This window comes from Cylas formicarius, unplaced genomic scaffold (genome assembly GCF_029955315.1).
Source record: "Cylas formicarius isolate icCylForm1 unplaced genomic scaffold, icCylForm1.1 PGA_scaffold_6__28_contigs__length_40554024, whole genome shotgun sequence".
In the NCBI taxonomy this organism is placed as follows: domain Eukaryota; kingdom Metazoa; phylum Arthropoda; class Insecta; order Coleoptera; family Brentidae; genus Cylas; species Cylas formicarius.
This window is the reverse complement of record NW_026844347.1, coordinates 833064-854454: the sequence shown is the minus strand read 5'-3', so window position 1 is coordinate 854454 and position 21391 is coordinate 833064. Positions and strand designations below refer to the sequence as shown.

General features: G+C 38.7%; 1 protein-coding gene across 1 annotated transcript in view; it reads left to right on the top strand.

Annotated features, from left to right (window-relative positions):
* The window catches only part of LOC132703623 (uncharacterized), a 209267-nt gene that overhangs the window by 113233 nt on the left and 74643 nt on the right, over window positions 1–21391 (top strand). Inside the window, exons 25-37 of the mRNA XM_060672989.1 lie at window positions 241–6360; window positions 6589–6804; window positions 7760–7942; window positions 8006–8497; window positions 8554–10038; window positions 11479–12762; window positions 13009–13308; window positions 17334–17654; window positions 17745–18062; window positions 18119–18436; window positions 20275–20589; window positions 20645–20974; window positions 21030–21341. Of these exons, the coding sequence (XP_060528972.1) occupies window positions 241–6360; window positions 6589–6804; window positions 7760–7942; window positions 8006–8497; window positions 8554–10038; window positions 11479–12762; window positions 13009–13308; window positions 17334–17654; window positions 17745–18062; window positions 18119–18436; window positions 20275–20589; window positions 20645–20974; window positions 21030–21341 (11994 nt within the window). The remainder of the gene's footprint in view (window positions 1–240; window positions 6361–6588; window positions 6805–7759; window positions 7943–8005; window positions 8498–8553; window positions 10039–11478; window positions 12763–13008; window positions 13309–17333; window positions 17655–17744; window positions 18063–18118; window positions 18437–20274; window positions 20590–20644; window positions 20975–21029; window positions 21342–21391) is intronic.

Below are 21391 nucleotides of genomic sequence, written 5' to 3'. Positions count from 1 at the left end.
TCTTCTTCCAAGTGGGCCCCAGTACTGGTCCAACTTCAAATTTTTCTATACTTTGCAATAATGTACATGTATATCGATATATATATATGTTTTATGGTGTCGGATTGGAGCTTAGCCTTTTAGCTTGTGGCTTATCCATCGCATGAATAACTGTCACACGTCAACACAAGTTCTAGACACGAAATCTTTTTTAAAAGATGTATTTTACTCACACATGATTTATTTGTTTTGGCATAACAGATATGGTTACAACACCAGAAACACTAACAGAAACACAAACTATGTCTACTCTATCCCAAATAACAAACGCTAGTTCTGCCACCACTCTAACATCTAAACGTGAGAGTACAGTGGAAACAGAGGGCGCCGCCACTCGCAGTGTATATACGACCTCGCACGCACCCCAATCGGAAACTACTGACAACGGAATTTCCACCGACCAAATAGAAACTACTAGCGAACCAAAAATCTTGGTTTATCCGCTAACAGAAACTACTGAGCAGTTTGTAACTGTTACCCCTCAATATCCATCAATTACACCTCAGAATCCAACCGGTGTGACTATTACAAAGTCCTCTAAGGAAACGATGGAACAAAATTCTGAATCCACTCTACTGCCTGAAAGTACTAAAACGTTCAGCACCACCGGGATGCCTGATTTGAACGAAAGTAGTACGACAAAAGAAACAACGGTAAACTCTTTCGAAAACGAAGGACGAAACCGAGAAACTGGCGAGAAGGAATGTTATACAGAAAGATCGTACACAAAAACTACACACACACTGCAATTGCCAGAATCTAAGTTTTCCGAAACTACCATTAGCGCAAAAACTACCGATGCGACCGAGACAGCAACGTCATCAATTTCGGAAATTCCAAAAACCACTTACTTTACTAGAGTTACAGACACTACAACCATTACGACAGCGACTCGAATAAATACTTCGGGACATACGACGTTTTCCAACGAAATAACAGCAAACACCCAAATTACCGACAAAATTTTAGCTACTGACAGAGAAACTACGACGTCTGTAGGAAACACCGAATCAATAATTACAAAACTGGATGAAGTAGCAAATACTCAAACCGAAACATCACAAACCGCGAAAGTTTTCGGCAATGTGATAACCTCGCAAACTGCATCTCAAATTGATCAAGGATCAGCCATAACTACAACTTTAAGTGTAGAATCTCGAGACGGTACTGATACACCCACTATACTGTCTGATACTGAAATATTGCAATCATTAAGTACTAGTAGTATGGCTTCTACTACGGAACCTGATAATTTAATTACACAGGAAATAACACTGAGTACAGTAGAAACCAACATTACTGTCACTGTGCCACAAACAGAAAAATCTACCACGTTAGATTATGGAGAAACTGGATTTACTGAATCGCCTTTCGTAAAGGAATCGGCGTACACAACAACACCAGTAGAAACGCTTTCATCGTCTTTAATAACAGAAACACTTCCCCTTGCGACGGAAGTCGAAGACCGGCATCGATTTACAGAAACAGAAACGATATTTGACTTACCAACTACATCAAGTGTAAAAGATAAAATAACCACTTCGAGTACGGATTTTGTTCAAGAAATAACTAATCCAGTGCAATCTACTACTTCAAAATCTTTAACTGGAATAACGGCTCGATCTGAAAAATTTACATATTCCACATCTGAAACAAAATTTACAGAATCTGATACCCCGCTTGAAACAACTACAGACCAAATAGCAAATCATATAAATATTTTAAAAGTTGAAGTATCCACAAAGCCTTCCGAAAACAAATTAACCTCTTTATATGCCTCACAAACTGATTTTACAACTGATGGAGAAACACTGGCCATAGAACCTTTATTTTCGAGTAGTACTATGATTCCGCAAAAAACAACTATCCAGGTTATCACTAATCAGGCTGAATCAGCTACTGCAGGTATGCCTGCAAAAGAAAGAATACCTACTACTACTCAAGGAATCAGTAAAACCACAGCTCAATATGGGACTGAGACCAGTGTTTTGCAAGTTACTGCCGAAACATTAACTAGTCAAATAAGTAACGTTACTGCGACAGCATATTTGCCCGAAGTAGGAGAACCATCTACCATAAGAACTGAATATGGTAAAACGTCAGGCTTTCCAAACAATAATTCGCCAATCTACACAAAATATACAACACCAAATCAACAAGATAAATTATCGACACACTCACATTTCAAGGATATTTCAACAACTTTATCCACATTCTATACAAACGAAATGAACAAAAACACGAATGGCGTACCACAAACAACACCACCAACACCAATATCGCGTCTATTTCCATATACAACTACCACCGAGAGACATACTACACAAAATGAACTAAAAAAAACTACGTTCGAAGCAAACACAATGATTGTATCTACCGTAGAAGGATTAATTCCGTCTGTTACCGAAAGTCTAGAAAATAACGAAATATTTACGCAACACCGCAATGAACCAGTAACCAGTACCCAAAAGGATGAAATTTCCACAGTTTATGATATTCGAAGCAATACAGAAACGACGGTAGCTCGTAGTACCGGATTAGATGAGGTGGGTACTGTTCAACCAGTCTCTTCCATTCTGACAACTGAAGCAAGGGTGGAAGTTACAAACTTGAACATTTCAACAGAAAGTTCTGTTACTGAATCAACCATTTTTATCAAAGGGACTGTTTCCTCAATAGAAGAAAATGGAACCCCTGGCCCTGCTTTGAGTACTTTTACAGTTTCCAAACAAGCATCTACTTCTGCGCAAACAGAAACGAAAATAGTGACTTCAACCTATGGGCTACCGAGTTCCACTGCCATGAATTTAGTTACAACTACCCCAACAAATACCAACCAAGGTACTGCACGATTAACAACCAGAGGAATTCAAGATACTGACAGTATTACAATGTCTACCGAAAAAGTTGAAACCACCACTATAATGGAAGAGAAAGTAAATGAAATGACTACTGAAATAAGGGAAACTTCACAGACCACGGAAACACTTGAGCAACCTACATTGAATCCTCAAGAAGGCTCCATATTTAGCAAAACATCTGAGGTAACTTACGAACCAGGTGAATCAACAGAAATTAATGCAGTCTCATCGTCGCAATTCCCCAATGAAAACACTAAAATTATTTCTGAAATAACTTATGCTGTACAAGACTCAACGGTAACACTAACAGTAACACAATCTCCTACCAGTTTAGAAAAGAGTACTTTACCACCACATATAGACACAATGCCACGAAAAGACGAAATTGAACCAACAATAACGACTGAAACTTATACCACAGAAAAGAAGCTAACTAAATCAACTCGCTTACCAGAAGAACCAACAAGTTGGGTTAATTCTGAAACAACTGAAAATGCTTATGTTTCTGGATTAACAACAGAAGTTTTAGTAAAATCACCATTACCTACTACTTTTACTACGGGCATTGGCCCGATAACTGAACCGCAGAGAGAAAGTACGTCTTATACTACCGAATCAGCTAGTACAACGACTATTGAACAGGAATACACAGTCATACAAACTACCCACACAAATTTTGTTCCCAAGGAATCTACGAAAAGTAATGTTATAAAGTCAGAGCCAGTAACGGAAGATGTTTTTACTAATACCGCCATGGAAACTTCGACTGAAACCGTTATAACGACTAACACTGCTCAAAACGAAGCCTCATCAAGGAATACTGAAACAAATTTCACAGAAATAAATTTAGAAACGACATCGCGGTCCCAAACAGAATCTATCACCAGCATTATGAGCGATGTCACGAATAGTACCGAAGTTGTAGCGGCAAATGTCACTCCTGAAAGGTCCAAAACAACATCACTGTTACCAATGGGTTCGACTTTTAGCAACAGTATAGAGAAAAGTAACACAGATACCTCAAAAACAAAAACGACTTCTCAAGAAGAGTTTTCGACTACATCACAAATACCAATTAAACATAATGTTAGCATCATAGAACTAGGTACTTCACCTACAAGCACAGCAGAGCAAAAGTACGAAAGTAGTTCACCAGAAGAGCGAACAACCCAATTTAGTTCTGAAACAACTGAAACAATAGAAGCTGATTTCGTTACATCAGGATTACCAAGTACATTTGCAAATACTATAAAGGAATGGATCACTGAGTCCCGAGAGGAAACAACGTTGCATGTAACTGAATCGATCGGTACAACTTCTATCGAAAAGAAATACACAGATAGATATACAACGACCAATTTTGTACCACAGCAATCAACCGAAATTAATTTGATTACGTCAGAAGCTTCGACAGAAACCATTAGTTCGACCAATACTCCTCAAAGGGAAACGACTTCAACTATTGCTGAATCATACGGCACAACTAATATTGCGCAAAAATTCACCGAAATACATTTAGAAACGACATCGGTGTCCTCAACGGAATCTACTAGCGGTGTAGTGGGCGATGCAACCAAAACATTCATATCGACTACTCCGGAAACAGGCATTTCGGTATTTGTGACCGAAATAGGATCTTTTACTTTTACTAACAGCGTAGAAAAAGACACCACTAACACACAAACCGAGTTGAATTCTGCGGAAGTTGAATATGTTTCGACAGGATCTCCTTTCAAAAATACTTCCAAAGGTACTGTAACTGAACGAACAAGTCCAACTGAAAAAACGAAATTTGATGGGTTAACGACAACTGACAGCCCGCAAAGAGACACTTCCTCTTATATCCCTGAAATGACTGGAACAACGTCGCCTTTGTTTAGTAGCAATGTAGAGGGAGCTACCACGGAAACACAAACAATATCAACATTACAAGGAGTGGAAGCTATTTCAACACCGTTTTCTTCTATGGACCACGCTACAAAAGTTGGTATGACAGCGCGAACAGATTCAACTAAAAAAACAACATTTGAGCGCACAACAGGCAGTATAGCAGACGGTGTGACAGAAATGATTTTATCGACTAACGAGAGTCCCCAAAAAGACACTTCCTCATTTAGTACTGAAACTGACAAAGCAACATCCGCTTTTAGTAGCACGGTAGAGGAAGCTACCACAGAAACACAAACAATGTCAACTTTACAAGAAGTGGAAGCTGTCTCAACACCGCTTTCTTCTATGGACCACGCTACAAGATTTGGTATGACAGAGCGAACAGGTTCAACTGAAAAAACTACACGTGAGAGCACAACAGGCAGCATAGCAGACGGTGTGACAGAAATGATTTTATCGACTAACGAGACTCCCCAAAAAGACACTTCCTCATTTAGTACTGAAACTGACAAAGCAACATCCGCTTTTAGTAGCACGGTAGAGGAAGCTACCACAGAAACACAAACAATGTCAACTTTACAAGAAGTGGAAGCTATCTCAACACCGTTTTCTTCTATGGACCACGCTACAAGATTTGGTATGACAGAGCGAGCAGGTTCAACTGAAAAAACTACACGTGAGAGCACAACAGGCAGCATAACAGACGGTGCGACGGAAAGGATTTTATCGACTAATAAGAGTCCGCAAAAAGAAACTAAGTCATTTGTCACTACCACAGAAATACAAACAAAGTCAACTTCCGAAGAAGTTGCAGGTGTTTCGATGATACCATCGACTATTAGTTCAGAAGATGAAGTAACATTTGTTGAAACGACATTGTCTTCAATCAGTAATGCTACAAAAGATACTGCAACAGATTCGACTGAGCAAACTGAAATTGATGGCACAATGTCAACCGAATCTACTAAACTTGTCTGGGTTACAGATAACCCTTCAATTGGCGTGAAAATAACAGAAACCACCGTTCCTTTTGACATAAGCTATGCAACTCCAACAACCCAATCCCCGGCTACCTCTACCTTAGCGAATAATACGGAGGAAGCTATTACCAAAACTCAAACGTCAATAGTTCAACCAGTCGAAACTGTTTCGACCACTGCTAGCCCCAGTACTACCAGTACAATGGAAGCTATAACTGAGTTAAATGTACCGACAGTAACGAGTCAACGAACCTTAGAGACGACATTGACATCTGAACCGAGGGAACTAAGTGGAACAGAAGGTGTTATTGAATTGACGACAGAAAACGACATGACAACACATACATATGACACGAACCACATAATAACTGTAAAAAATTACACAGACCAACTAGTTAACCGTACATTCCGGTGCAACTTTGACAACAATTGCGAGGACACGGAGGTTTGCATATTTAAAAAATGCTTAAATGTATGCGCTATTGGAGGGTTATGTGCGCCAAACGCCGAGTGCGAAGCCCAGAATCACGCAGCGGTTTGCACATGCCCGCCATATCATTACGGAGATCCGCACAGGACGTGTTTTCCAGGTACTACATTATTATCTTCGACGTTTAGGACCTTAGGTTCAGTTTTTTTTATTGCGTAGCGAAAAGGAGAACAATTTCAATGTAATTACGTTAAGATCTAGTTAGACGGAAATTTTGCATGCCTTTGGTAACTGGTATAACGATTAATGTAAATATACTCGTACTTTCTTAATGATTTTTCGTACGTGTTAATTCACTAATTGACTAATTCGATTAACTTCTAATTAGAACCTCCTAGCGAGAGAGCACCTAAACCTTGCGTTTCCGATATGGACTGTCTCGAAAGCGAGGCTTGTTACATGTCCCTTTGTCAAGACCCGTGCGAGTTCACGAACGCCTGTGCAAAATCGGCACGGTGCCAAGCAAAAATGCACAGGCCGATTTGTACTTGCCCGACGGGATTCGAAGGGAACCCTGCAATTAATTGCTTCAAATCGCCAACAAGTAAGATAATACTGTACAGTCTTCTTGGTTAAGTGTAAATTAATTACTTCCAAATCAGATAACCAACTTTAACTTCTAAAACAACAATAACAATAACAATAATTTCTTTTCATCTAGGTAAACAGGACGAGTTGCGTAAAATTAAGTTGTGTTTTTTTCTGTTGCATAAAAGACACTGTTTTCTTGTCGTTCTATAATATATATAATTAAAAACATTGAAATATGGTCAGTAATTCGATAAAGTAAATAACATTAGTTACAAAGCCAAAGAGAGTTTCACAAAACAGTCTGTGAGTTTTAACTTAACTTAACTTTTAAATACAACAAAAAATATAGTTGTTAATTCCGGAAAACAGAATTCCAGAATACCTCCCGAGGGTCGATACGCCATAAACTAGGTGATGAGTGAGGCTCGACAGCGTTGCATTAATTTGTCGTTGTTTATTACATATGCTTTCGGCAGCATTTAATTAAATATATTCATGTAGATAAACAGGATTTTTCTGCTACCTATATGCGTGCTATACAGAACGACGTAAGTTATTAGAGACTTTTTTAACTTTGAACATATTCCAAATTTTCTGAAGAGCTTAACTTAATTGTACGAACCTTAATACGGCATAGCAATACTTGGAAACTAAGTATCACATATGTGCTTTTAAAGAAGGAGCCTGTAACAAGTAATACAAAACGGCCAAAGATTTCTAAACGTTGAATATACTTTTGACCTTTGGCTTTGCTACTCTTTCGGGAATAATCTTTGTAGTAGAGCAAGCAACACGAAATCGAAATGTTGCTCCTCTAATAAAGGAATATCGAATATCAAGAATTAAGAGCAGTGCTCGCTTCACTCCATTTTGCAACTTGTACAAGCTATGTGAATATTGTTTATATTACCCAAATGTAGTATAAGTAGTTATTTCTTTACTATTTCTGTTGCACCTTCCTCATTTAGCCAGTTGCACCGCGAACGATGATTGTCCTGTTACGGAAGCATGTATAGATAGAGCATGTCAAAGACCCTGTGATGTACACAATCCCTGCGCACATAACGCCGTGTGCATTAACACTAACCACGGATGCGACTGTAGCTGCGAAGAGGGATATCAAGGAAATGGTTTTGTGGGCTGCCTGCCAGGTAAAAATTTTACAACATAAACCAAGATAAAATTTACTAGTATCAAACTAATTCCACTTCAAGTATTCGATTACAAACCCGTGTGCCAATACAACGAAGACTGTCCTCCCAATAAGCTCTGCGATCGTTTGAATCGTTTGTGTATCAATCCTTGCTTCGAGGATTCCTGCGGAGACAACGCCGAATGTGTACCTAAGAATCACGGCGTCGACTGCCAATGTCTACCGGGTTTTGAAGGAAATGCTTACGTCGAATGTACTCAGGTTTACGGCTGCAAATCAAACAGCGATTGTCCCGCGAATGAAGCCTGCATTAATGCATATTGCACATCGCCCTGCAATTGCGGTATTAACTCCATTTGCGATGTCCACGATCACCAGGCAATTTGCAAGTGTCCACCTGGATACGAAGGCAACGCAGCAGTGTCCTGTCACCCGCCCTCTGATCCTTGCGACCCTAACCCCTGTGGCACGAACGCCCTGTGCGAACTAGACAACGGAAATCCGATATGCTTCTGTCCGAAGGGTTTGACCGGAAATCCATTCAAAAATTGCAGTAAGTATTTAAATAAACCTGCTCCTTGGATTGAAACTCTACCGAATAATTTACAGTTCCAGAAGGGGATGAATGCTCGCCAAATCCGTGCGGTCCCAATTCCGGATGCCGAGTTGTGGGGGGCAATGCCGTCTGCTTCTGTTTACCGGAATATGAAGGAACGCCGCCACATATTCCGTGTAGTCTACCGTTAAATCCGTGCGATCCTTCGCCGTGCGGACCTAACACTCAATGTACAATCTTGGAAAATGGATTTGCTAAATGCACGTGCCTACCTGGTTTCCTCGAAAGTCCAAATACCATTAGAGGTTGTGTCGAACCTAAAAACCCATGCGAACCGAATCCATGCGGTCACGGTGCCATATGCGATCCAACGAGAGAACCTATATGTAGCTGCCCATTCGGAACAAACGGAAATCCCTTCCGAAGCTGCGTTGAACCTCAAGTAACGACTTTGTGTAGTCCAGGACCCTGCGGACCCAACGCTGACTGTTATGTAGCGAACAATCAAGAACAATGTTATTGCCGGTCAGGATTCAAGGGAAATCCATACACGGGTTGCCTAATTGAACCGGCAAGTCCGTGCGTGCCAAATCCATGTGGCCCGGGAGCTCAGTGTATTGTTACCGAAGATGGAAATTCACTTTGTCGATGTCCAGATGGAATGGGAGGTGATCCAACTGGCGCTCTAGGTTGTTACGGCTACGAATGTGTGGTCGATGATAACTGCGGTGACCATCAAGCTTGCATTTCCTACAGATGCAGAGATCCTTGTTTGGGTTGTTGCGGCATAAATTCTGAGTGCAAAGTGGAAAAACATCACCCAGTATGTAGTTGCCCGGCCGGATTGACAGGAAATCCAGTTTCAATATGTTATTCCATACCAAAACCAATGCCGAAAGAAGATCCTTGTATGCCAAACCCTTGCGGACTAAATACCTTCTGTCAGATCTCTGCCAATCGTGCTGTATGTTCGTGTCTTCCCGACTTTCAAGGCGACCCTCAATTCGGTTGCCGACCAGAATGTATTCTGAATTCTGATTGTCCGTTAAATAAAGCATGCTTGGACCAACGTTGTAGAGATCCGTGCGCACAGAAGAACTTGTGTGGCATTAATGCCGTCTGCCAAGTGCGAGACCATACAGCAACCTGCACATGTTTCAATAATTACATGGGCGACCCATTCTTGCAATGTATTCCAGTTCCGGTAGTGACAATTCCAACCTATCCCAACATCACGACACAGCCTTGCACGCCTTCGCCCTGTGGGAATATGGAATGCAGTATCTACGGACCACAAGTGGCTATATGCGATCCCTGTCTAGGGCCTGAAGCTGCATATAATCCTCAATGCCGACCGGAATGTATTACCAATGCAGACTGTCCTTTCGATAAGGCTTGTCTACAGTTTAATTGTTTCGATCCGTGTCCGGGTTCTTGCGGAGTAAACGCATTGTGCTCTGTGGTTCAACACGCGCCCATCTGTAGCTGCCCGGTAGGTCTGGCGGGAGATCCTTTCCAACACTGCGCCGTTGCTCAAAGTAAGTGCAAGTGCGAATTTTGTGACACTCTTAAAATCTACACATATAAAAGTCTTATCTACAGGTAATTAGAATTTACAAAATTAGGTTATTCTTTTAAATATTCTCCTATATTGTAATGACACCAATAAAAGTAGGGAAATTAATAATATAATTTTAATTTTTCGTGGCAGTTCAAATAATTTTATTTTTACCTTTTACCGTGTGGCGTTTCTTTATGATATAAAAACGATTCCTTTAATTTGATATAGTTACAATGACTCATTAAAAGTAAAGTAAATTTAAAGTTCGCGTATTGGGATCTTTAGAATTAAAAATTTAGCTAGATTTTCCTTCCGTTTTAGTTTATAACACCGTAGTATTCATTTTATTTAATTATTAGCCCAATTAGCCCTACCTTAGTTGTACAACTGTTTTCAATTGCCAAGTATTCTTTTTACAAAACTTCTGGATTCCTCCTGTATCGGTTGTTGTTGAATCGAACTTGCTGACGAGCGTAACTGAAACTGGGCTCGCATTTTACTCTGTACCTGCTTATATATTGTTTGAGGAGGGCGGATTCCCATATTGGTGGCAGATAAAGACCTGAGTCGCAGTTAAGATTGTTAGGTTGTTTATAGATTGCTATACACTCTCGAATTTTTGGCATGATTGGCGAAACGTCACCGAGTTCAACTCAGCAAAAAGACGACGCAGGAGGAATCCAGAAGTTTTGTAAAATGCCATGTATGCACTCTTAGAAGACAAGAAAGACAAGAGGAAATCATGCATCATGCATGCGTAAAACTTTGCTTTAAAGTTTGTACAGATTTTGCTAAAATTTAAAATTGCGAATAATTAGCGTAATTATTTCAAAATATGCCCATTAAGTTACCAGTACCAGTAGAACAAATTTGTGGCACATTGTAGGTATATGTGGACTGAATACCAAATTCGAAAGATTTATTATTTAATAATATATATTGTACAAATATTTTTAATATGTTATTAATTTAACATTAAATATTTTCTTAACATTATATTATTTTTTTAATATGCAAAAAATATTTATTAAATCAAATCCGAATTTTGTTTGATTAAAATTAAAATTTGTTATTTATATTTATTTTCTGCTGTTTGTAATAGATATTATCTCCCAGAGTAGCATTTAATTACTATTATTTAACCAAACCATTGTTAAACAATTTTCCCGTACCAATTATTTTTATTTTATTTAAATTTAAAATACTAAAATTAAAAATACTATTTGTAAATTGAAACTTATACTGATATATTGAAATCTAAAACTACACATAATATACTATCTCTATCTCTACCTCTAATATAATACGGAAATGATAAAAGAGAAAAGTACTTTTATTCGAACATACATTTTTTAAAACTAAAGTACAACACAATACAAATAGTCAGCAGGGCGGAATATAAAAATTTATTTTTCAGTACCGGAAACTCCAGTAACCTGCGATTATGTCCAGTGCGGAGTTAACGCAGATTGTATCAGGCAACGAAATGGACTAGCCTGCGTGTGCAAACCTGGATACTACGGGGACCCTTGGCTAGCTTGCCGGCCTGAGTGTGTTATCAATCCCGACTGTTCGTTAGATAAAGCATGCATTAACGCCAAATGCGAGAACCCATGTGCTGGCGTTTGCGGTGTTGGCGCCCAATGCAACGTTGTCAACCACGTGCCAGTGTGTTCTTGCCTTCAACATCATACGGGCGATCCGTTCGTTTCTTGTTACGAGACTAAAATCCCCATAATCCCTCAAACTATTCCGAATCAAAATCCTTGTGATCCGTCACCATGCGGACCCTTCAGTAGATGCTTAGTGTCCCATCAAGGCTATGCTACTTGTTCATGTCTGCCTAACTACCGCGGTGCTCCTCCGGCTTGCAAACCCGAATGTATAGTTACTTCTGAATGTCCTCAAACTAAATCTTGTATCAATCAAAATTGCGTCGATCCCTGTCCAGGCACTTGTGGAGTAAATGCGCTCTGCACTGTCATCAATCATAATCCCATATGCACTTGTCCACCTGGTCAAGATGGAGATCCGTTTGTTAGTTGTTATTCTCCGGTCATTGAGGAACCCAAAACTCCCACGAACCCATGCAGTCCCTCACCCTGTGGTCCGAACTCTATTTGTCAAGTCAAAGAAGGTCGTCCCGTTTGCTCTTGCGTGGAAAACTACATTGGCAGCCCGCCGTATTGTAGACCCGAATGTGTCATCAACCAAGAATGTCCGCAAGATAGGGCTTGCGTTAAAGAAAAGTGTATCAACCCTTGTAGGGGAGCATGTGGACCTAAAGCAAAATGCAACGTCGTAAATCACACGCCTTTTTGCACCTGTTTACCTGGATTTGAAGGAGACGCGTTCATCGGTTGCACTAAAGTAGTAGTCATCGAAAGACCAAAAGATCCGTGCAATCCGTCTCCCTGTGGAAGAAATGCTCAGTGTACTGTAAGCGGGGGAGCGGCTAAATGCTCCTGCATTCCTCCTTACATCGGTAATCCCTATTCCGGAGGATGTAGACCTGAATGCACTATGAACTCAGAATGCCCGAGTCACTTGGCTTGTTTGTCTCTTCACTGTAGAGACCCTTGCCAGGGTCTTTGTGGAATCAATGCAGAGTGTAGTGTCGTCAACCACGTGCCAGTATGTGCTTGTGCGAGAGGATTAATCGGGGATCCCTTCACTTCTTGCCGTGAACGTCCTCAAGAGCGTGAGTATATGTGCATATTATGTACGTTCGTCATTCTTAGCTGCCCGCTAGAATTTAAAATAATATTTTTATATTATATAAGATTTTCGATGAATTCTACCTAATATGAGCATTGCTCAAATTCATTATTAAAACTCATTTTTTTCTTTTTGTTAAATGGCATTTTATTCAGATTGTACACTGACCCTGGACGCTATCCATTAAAACAAGGCATTATATAAATCTAAACAATTTTTTTTTCTATAGCTCCTGCCAATCCATGCGAACCTTCGCCGTGTGGACCGAACAGTGTGTGTCAATTACGAAACGATCAAGCGATTTGCACTTGCCAAACAGGGTACTTTGGCGCTCCTCCAGCTTGTAGACCTGAATGTCTGGTTAGCTCTGAGTGCAGTTTAGACAGAGCCTGCATCCAGCAAAGGTGTCAAGACCCTTGTCCAGGAACTTGTGGGATTAACGCGAGGTGTCACGTAAACAATCACAATCCAATATGCAGCTGCCCACCTAAATTAATCGGAGATCCTTTCGTCCAATGTATTAAAGAGGGTAAGACGAAGCTAATCATAATCGCCAATATGTTTTTTTTTATATTCCCAGTTTATAAAGTACAATTTAATTTTATTTACTTTCTTTTGTTTGACGAAACTATCTTGATATACGATTATTCTTTTATTTTAACTTTTCATAAATAACAAATTTAAAAGCAATGATACAGGGTGCTTCAAGTTTACTTCTCTGTGGCTTTCAAATATTGCCATGAAAATTTGGATTCGTTTTTCGAGATGGCGAATACGCTTACACTCTATTTTTTCAGATAATATGTATAGGGCACTGGTTACACTCTGTGATCTCGGTATTTCATGCATTTGACTCAACTTTCTTGTTAATACGGTTCCGTTTTTTTTTTTTTTTTTTTTGGAAGATTATACTACATTTGCAAATTATTAAACATTAATTAAACATACCGTTTTTAAGATATTTGCATTGTAAAATTTTATTCGTCAAGTCCTCGCCTCAAAAAGATCTTCTTCTTCTTCTTAACATGCCCTACGTGTAATGCGTTGGTGACTATCTTAAAGCGGATAGCAGACAAAGCTCACCAGTGTTATTTATACCTGTTTTATATTACGCAACCAGGAAATCTGCTTACAACCGACACCTCTCCTGCCCTCGATCTTTCCTTGTAAGATTAACTGCGGGATTTTGTAATTCGCCCCTTTGAGTAACTGGTAGAGGTAGCTAACGTTTTTTAATTATTTCAAAAAAACTCTCTTTCTACGCTAGCTTTTCTGAGAATCTCCTTATTGCAAACACGATCCGTCCATAAAATTCGGAGCATTATCCTTATTTCCACATTTCGAATGTTTTTAGGGTCCAGGTTTCCATGCCATAAAGTAACATCGACCACACATAACACTGCACCATCCTACAATGGATCTTAAACGAAAGAAACTGATTACAGAAGAAGAGTTTGAACTTAATAAATGCTTGTCTTGCCTGTTGGATTCGGCATTTTATTTCTTGTTGTGGATCTTATGCATCGTTTATGACAATTTCAAGATATTTAAATGATTTAACCTGCTCTATGGATTCATTATTAATATATATAGTTAAAATCTTTGCTGGCTGTCTATTTTTGTTTTTATTCAAGCCTCTACTTTTGCAACACTGTCTATTTTATTCATCATCATTTATAGATCTTCGTTGTTATCAGCAATTATGACAGCGTCGTCGGCATAGCGGAGGTTATAAATTTTATTAATTATTAATAATTTTACCTTCAATTTCATCCAAAGCATCTTTGAATATGCTTTCCACATACAAGTTAAATGATATGGGTGACAGGATGCATCCTTGGCACGACGCCCTTGAGTATTTCAAACTCCTATGTAACAGTCTCAATCGAACTGTTTCATTCCAACAGATTTTAGATTACCCGAATATCTTTATCATCAATTACAATTACAGAGCAATTTCTGAAGTACATCATGTCTGACATTGTCGAATGCCTTTTCATAATCGACAAATAGTAGGTGCACATCCTTACTTGATCCAGGAAATTCTGTACTAAGTGTTTTTGTACTGCCTTTCTTGTACCAAGGCCACTTTTAAACCCGAACTGAGTTTCACCACCCAATACTCCATCTTTTTGTTATTCTGGTGTGGAGGACTCGAAGTAGCGGTTTCAGGAGATGACTCATTAAACTAATTATGCGATGGTCTTGACATTTTACGGCGTTGGAAGTTTTCGTGATCATTATAAAAGTTGACTGTAGTCATTCTGAAGAGATATGGCCTGTGTTATAAATACATATAAATTTTTATAATCTAACAACTTTAAGGCCTAGATGTTAATGTTATCTGGACCCGGCGCTTTATGCATTTTTGCAGTTTTAAGTGCATGGATGACCTCATCTTTTAATATAGGTGGGCCAGATAGGCCCTCGGTTGGGAGCTTAACTTGGCCTTCCCAACTTATTGGTTGGGGTGGTCTATCTTCATTGAAAAGATAGAAGGCGTAATTGTTCCATATTTTCCACAGTTCTTCTTTGGCTCACTTCGTATTCTAGATTTATGCTGTTTCCGATAAAAGCGTGATATTTCTTTGACTTTCTTATGCAAGCCGAACCAGTCCCCTTTTTTCTGTAAAGTTTCAACTTCATAGCAGCGTTCTTCCATCCACTGTCTTTTGCTCTTCTAATCTTAACACAGATCTCTCGTTGAATTTCGCTATACATAGGTTGATCTCATCGGATCTTTTATTGCGTCCGGACTTCCATCAAATCCAAAATCTCGCTCGTCATCCACTCCTGCTTTTTATGCTTCTGACCTTTGGTGCAATATCTCTGTTTACGTCTGCAACTGTTGATTTAATACCATGCATAACGTATTCAACAATATTTGCATTCTCACTTACCTCATCGTTTTGGACAGTGGCAAAGGTTTCTCAATCTATCATTTATAATCTTAGCGTACATGATACTCATTAGCTCTCTTGTATCTAACGACATTTTACTAGACTTATGCTGAATTTTCGCTAATTTAAGTTTTACGTTACGTTTTACGTGTATGGTGATAAGCAGCGATCTTTTTTATATAGTTGCGAAATCGTCTGTTTATGAGAAAAAAGTCAATCTGATTCAGGTGCTCTCCAAGTGCATAAGCGTCGAGGAGGTAGCTGGAACCATATGTTAAATACAACAAGTTCTCTTTCCCGATAAAACTCGATTAAAACTTCGCCTCTGTCATTCCTACATCCCAGACCGAAGTCCTTAGCATTGAAGTGACCCATAATCAGGGTTACATTCTCCTTTCTAGTTATTTTTAACGTCACTTATACATCTTTATAAAACTCTCTCTTCGTCAGATTTATCTGATGCATAAAATTCAGGTTCAGTGGTTTTCCGACCAGTTTGATGATCATTAGTCTTTCCGAAATTACAGCAAAGCTACTAGCAACTGCAATGGCAAGTCCACGTCTATGGTGTTTATCCGACTGATCACTGCAGAATATTGTCCTTTTTGTAATATGACTCGAGCCAGTCCATTAGACTATACTCTCGCCCATCACATTCAGTTTTAAACGTCAGTGGTGGTGTATTTTCCCTGGTTCGTATAAACTGTTTACGTTCCATGTTGGACATCTTCGGATAACATTCAATTGGCACCGGGGGATTCTTCGCACCCTCTGTCCATCTAAGGTCTGGCAGGGACTGAGGGCCATTTGTCTATTCCGGTGAAGTGTTGTAGTATCCCATTACCTTCAACACTATTTCCTTAATTCCTATTAAAACAGTTTATACCGCTGTGACTTGGTCGCTGAGCCTCGTTAGTTATCTAGCAGGGTGTACCGGGTAATTGAATTACCACTCGAGCAGTTGAGTTCGACATTTAGGCTAATATTATCACCATTCTTATCATCACCCCTTACACCTCCAGGGATATAATAAAATCTAAATAAAAGAAGAATAAAATAACTTTTATCTTTTTTTTTAAACGGAATAAAAAATAACTTCATATGCCTATGCACCATAATAATTCAAATAATGAAAATATGCGTTAGTAAACCAATTTTATTTTTTGAGGTCAGTGTAGTAATATATGACTATTTAAAAACACAGTGCATTTTATCTTATCCAACCTCGCAATCTTCAAAAAACAGTAACGAAACAGTACTAACAAAAAGTTATAGCTTGAATAGCAAGGTGCGACTATACATATTATGTGAAAAATAGAATGTAACCTCTAAAAATCCCCGAATCCAAGCTTTCATGTCGATATTTTAAAAACTGCTTAAGCTTGAGCCATAAAGAAATAACAATCTCAAAAACTAAACTGAAACACACTTATCAGTTTCCATATTTCTATCCATATTATATAGTACTAAATTACAAAAATAGGTAGGGAAAGTAATCATTGTGAAATACAAAACCAAAATAAAAAATTAAAACTAATCGCTTTAAAGAACACAGAAATACTCTATTTAAAATATTTAGGTTTCAATGTAAAAGCTGTTATTCCCCTATTTTCTCTAAAATGCGAACTTGGTGAATAAATTCATTTTTGTTTAGAACACCCTGAGGAGAAGACTCCGTTAACACCTTGCATACCATCACCTTGTGGCGCGAACGCGGATTGCCAAGCTGTCGGCAACAGGGCAGTATGTTCATGTTTGCCCGGAATGCTAGGAGCTCCGCCCAACTGTAGACCAGAATGCGTTATCGACCAAGACTGTCCACTTCATCTCGCCTGCACCAACAACAAATGCAAGGACCCCTGCGCGGGATCGTGTAGCTTCAACGCCGAATGTAAGGTTGTCAGTCATCGTCCGATCTGCAGTTGCCTTGCTGGTTTCGAGGGCGATCCGTTTACCGGCTGCAACCCCTTGCCAGGTAAGTTTACCGTTACACCATTTTCACTTTCGTCTTTGTTTTCTTATTTCCGTTTCATTTTCTTGCATGTTCCGTTTCTGTTCTTTGTAGTCGTAGAAATTCCTCGCAATCCTTGTAGTCCAAGTCCGTGCGGTTCAAACGCGGTGTGTAAAGAGAGAAATGGAGCCGCGTCTTGTACATGTCGAGATGAATACCACGGTGACCCCTATACGAGTTGCAGACCCGAATGTTTGACTAGTAACGAATGCCCGCACAATATGGCTTGTTTAAATATGAAATGTAAAGACCCTTGTCCTGGCACTTGCGGAGTTAACGCCGAATGTTCCGTTATTAATCATATACCTCAATGTTATTGTGTAGACGGTTATTCCGGAGACCCGTTCCGATTTTGTCGGAAACTAGAACCTAGTAAGACCATTTTTTTACCAATAATCTCGCGTAGCCTACTTAAACAAAATTTGCAGTCATTATTGAAGAACCTAAGAGAAATCCTTGTGTACCGTCCCCATGTGGGCCTTATAGCACGTGCCGAGTTACTAATAACAGACCTGTTTGTTCTTGCGCCCAAGGATATTACGGCGCACCGCCCACTTGCAAACCAGAATGTGTCGTGAATTCGGAATGCAGTTTAGATAAATCTTGTGTAAATCAGAAATGTACAGATCCCTGTCCAGGAACTTGCGGCTTAAACGCGTTGTGTAAAACGGTTGTTCATAGCCCAATTTGCAGTTGTCCTCCGAACTATGTGGGCGATCCATTCACTAGATGTATACCTGAAGAAAGTAAGCCTATTAATCAACGTAATGTCGAAGCAAAGGTTCAGTTTCCGATTTCAATGCTATCTCCACATATATCAGAGATACAGAATCTTTTTATAGTAATAATTTCTTGTACTTCCACCAAGATCTTTGTATGACCCTTTTCTGCGAGATGTAATTTGGAAATTGACTGATACGTATAATAGAAAGGAAATAAATTCCATTTTAAAAGTATTGTTTCGCTTGGTTAGTTTAGAATATTCCGAACTGTTTGGCTAACCATCCCCAGTTCCCTATAGATTTTTTTCTCTTAACTGCATTTGATATATTGCTTGATATTCAACCAATTTTTCTTGACTAAAGTCTTCTGTAAAACAAAAAGGCCGATACGACATTATTTACTAACAAGACAAGAATAATTTTCACATTTTTTTAAACATCTCGGTCTGGGAATCAGTACTCCGAATTGCAATAATTTAACAATTTTGCTACAAACATTTCCATTATTATGTATATCTGAGTGCCAGTAACTCCTTTTTTATGATGTTTTCCTTATTTTGTTTGTAAATGCCAATTAATACCACTGTTTTTTTTTCCAAGTGTGCTTCGATTATTTTAAATTGCCCTTTTTTGTTGTGAGGAAATTTTATATTGCGTGTTCCAAATTTGTTATTGTTATTGTTAAAAGACTAAATCAAATTACACAGGACTGCCAAATTTTAAATTTTTATTCCTCGTCATTTTAAAAAATACTTAATATTTTTATAAAACTAATAAGCTATTACATTATTTTTCATTTCACACTTAAACTGCATACAAATTGAAGAGAATTGGATTTGAATTTTGCTTAAATAATAATAATAATTATAATAATAATAATAACAGTCTTTATTGAGATATTTTAAATTATTGCACAAGATTTAGACAGAATCACTTAATAGCAATACAAACTACTATAAGTAAACATCTCAAACGGCGAAGTCTAGCTTAGCATCTTGATTTTAGCTACTCAACATCAACATAATATTACAATAATAATGAAACAAAAAGCTATAATAATAATAAGAGTCTAAACATTCATTATTGGTAAAATATTAATTTATTTATGACAGAGACCATTGTAATTTCAATAAATGGATCTTAAACTTTTTCCTAAATGCTGAACTGGATGCAAAATATTTATTATTATTATCATTAGAGAAGAATTGTGAATTTCATACAGAAACACTAAGCAATCTGTCAGGTACGTTGGTAAAGAATATTTCATAAACTTAAATACAAAAATTGCGAGTATACATTGAACCAGGTATTTAGTTTTGAGCCTTTTCAACGGAAATATTTTTTCTGATATACGATCAAACTTTCTCAAACCATAAACGAATCGGGCACAGCTATTCTGGATTTTTTATAATCGTGGATTTATCAGCAACGGTTAAGAATGGATAATACAATGGAAGACACTATATAACTTTAGAAAGGATGCATGCCTCAGAGAGTTTTTTTTTCTACTTAAAAATTCAATATATTTTAATTTGCATATAGCATTTTGAGGGTTATATAAATCTTTTTACATAAATTAGAAATGTATCTCAATTGACCATCATCACTCCTAAGTTTTTTTTCATTTTAATTGACAATCAATAAAAATGTGAAATTTGGAACTTGATTTACCTTTGAAAATTTGTTTTTTTATTGAAAAAAAAACCGATAAGATCATATCTCAAATTTGTATGCGAAAGTTAATTTATTCCCAGGTAGAGGCTTGCATTGTATAATTGAAATCGGAAACTTGAAGATCCTGTCCGCTTCATGACAGTTTCCGTTCATATCACATCCAATACCAAATACTGGCTTCATTTCAGAACAAATTGTGGTAGTCGAAAAGCAAAACCCTTGCATACCCAGCCCTTGCGGCGTATTTGGTGAATGCACTATACAAAATGACCGAGCGGTTTGCTCTTGCCTCAAAGATTATTTCGGTAGTCCGCCGAATTGTAAACCGGAATGTATTGTAAATTCAGAATGCCCGTCGAATTTGGCTTGCGTCAACCAACGTTGCAAAGATCCTTGCAAGGGATCATGCGGTTTGAATACCGAATGCAAAACAGTGAATCACGTTCCCATTTGTTATTGTTTCGAAGGATACACGGGTGACCCCTTTCTTGGATGCCAAGAATGTAAGACTGTCACCAAGTCCCAATACTTTGCCTCGAATTCGGTTTCGAATTTTAGTTGTTCCGATCGAAGAACCGCCTCACCCATGCAATCCATCCCCTTGCGGAGCCAATGCCGAATGTAGGGAACTTAACGGGGCAGGGTCGTGTAAGTGTATTTTAGATCACGTCGGGGATCCATACACGGGATGCCGCCCTGAATGCGTGATGAATTCAGATTGCCCTAGAGATAGGTCTTGCATTAACAGTAAATGTCAAAATCCTTGTTTGGGCACTTGCGGCATAAACGCCGAATGTCAAGTCTACAACCACGTACCCACCTGCGAATGTCTCCCTGGATATATCGGGGATCCGCTCAAGTCGTGTCATATAAAACCAATTGTGCCAAGTAAGATAAACCAAAACACTTTAGTAGACACAACGTCATCACATGTTTCTTATAGCTGTAATAGAGTCCTATGATCCTTGCATGCCATCTCCGTGTGGTTTATACGCACAGTGCAGAGAAATAAATGGTCACGCGGTATGCTCTTGCCAAGTAAATTATGTTGGCACTCCACCAAACTGCAGACCCGAATGCGTTGTTAGTTCTGAGTGCGAACACGATAAGTCTTGCATTAACCAAAAATGTAGAGATCCTTGTCCAGGCACGTGCGGGATCAACGCGCGCTGCAATACCCTAAATCACAACCCTATATGCAGTTGTCCACCAGGACTTACGGGAGATCCTTTCATTCGCTGCACCGAAGAAGAGAGTAAGACTACTAAAACATCTTCTAAAGATGAAATAACGAATTCCGTCATT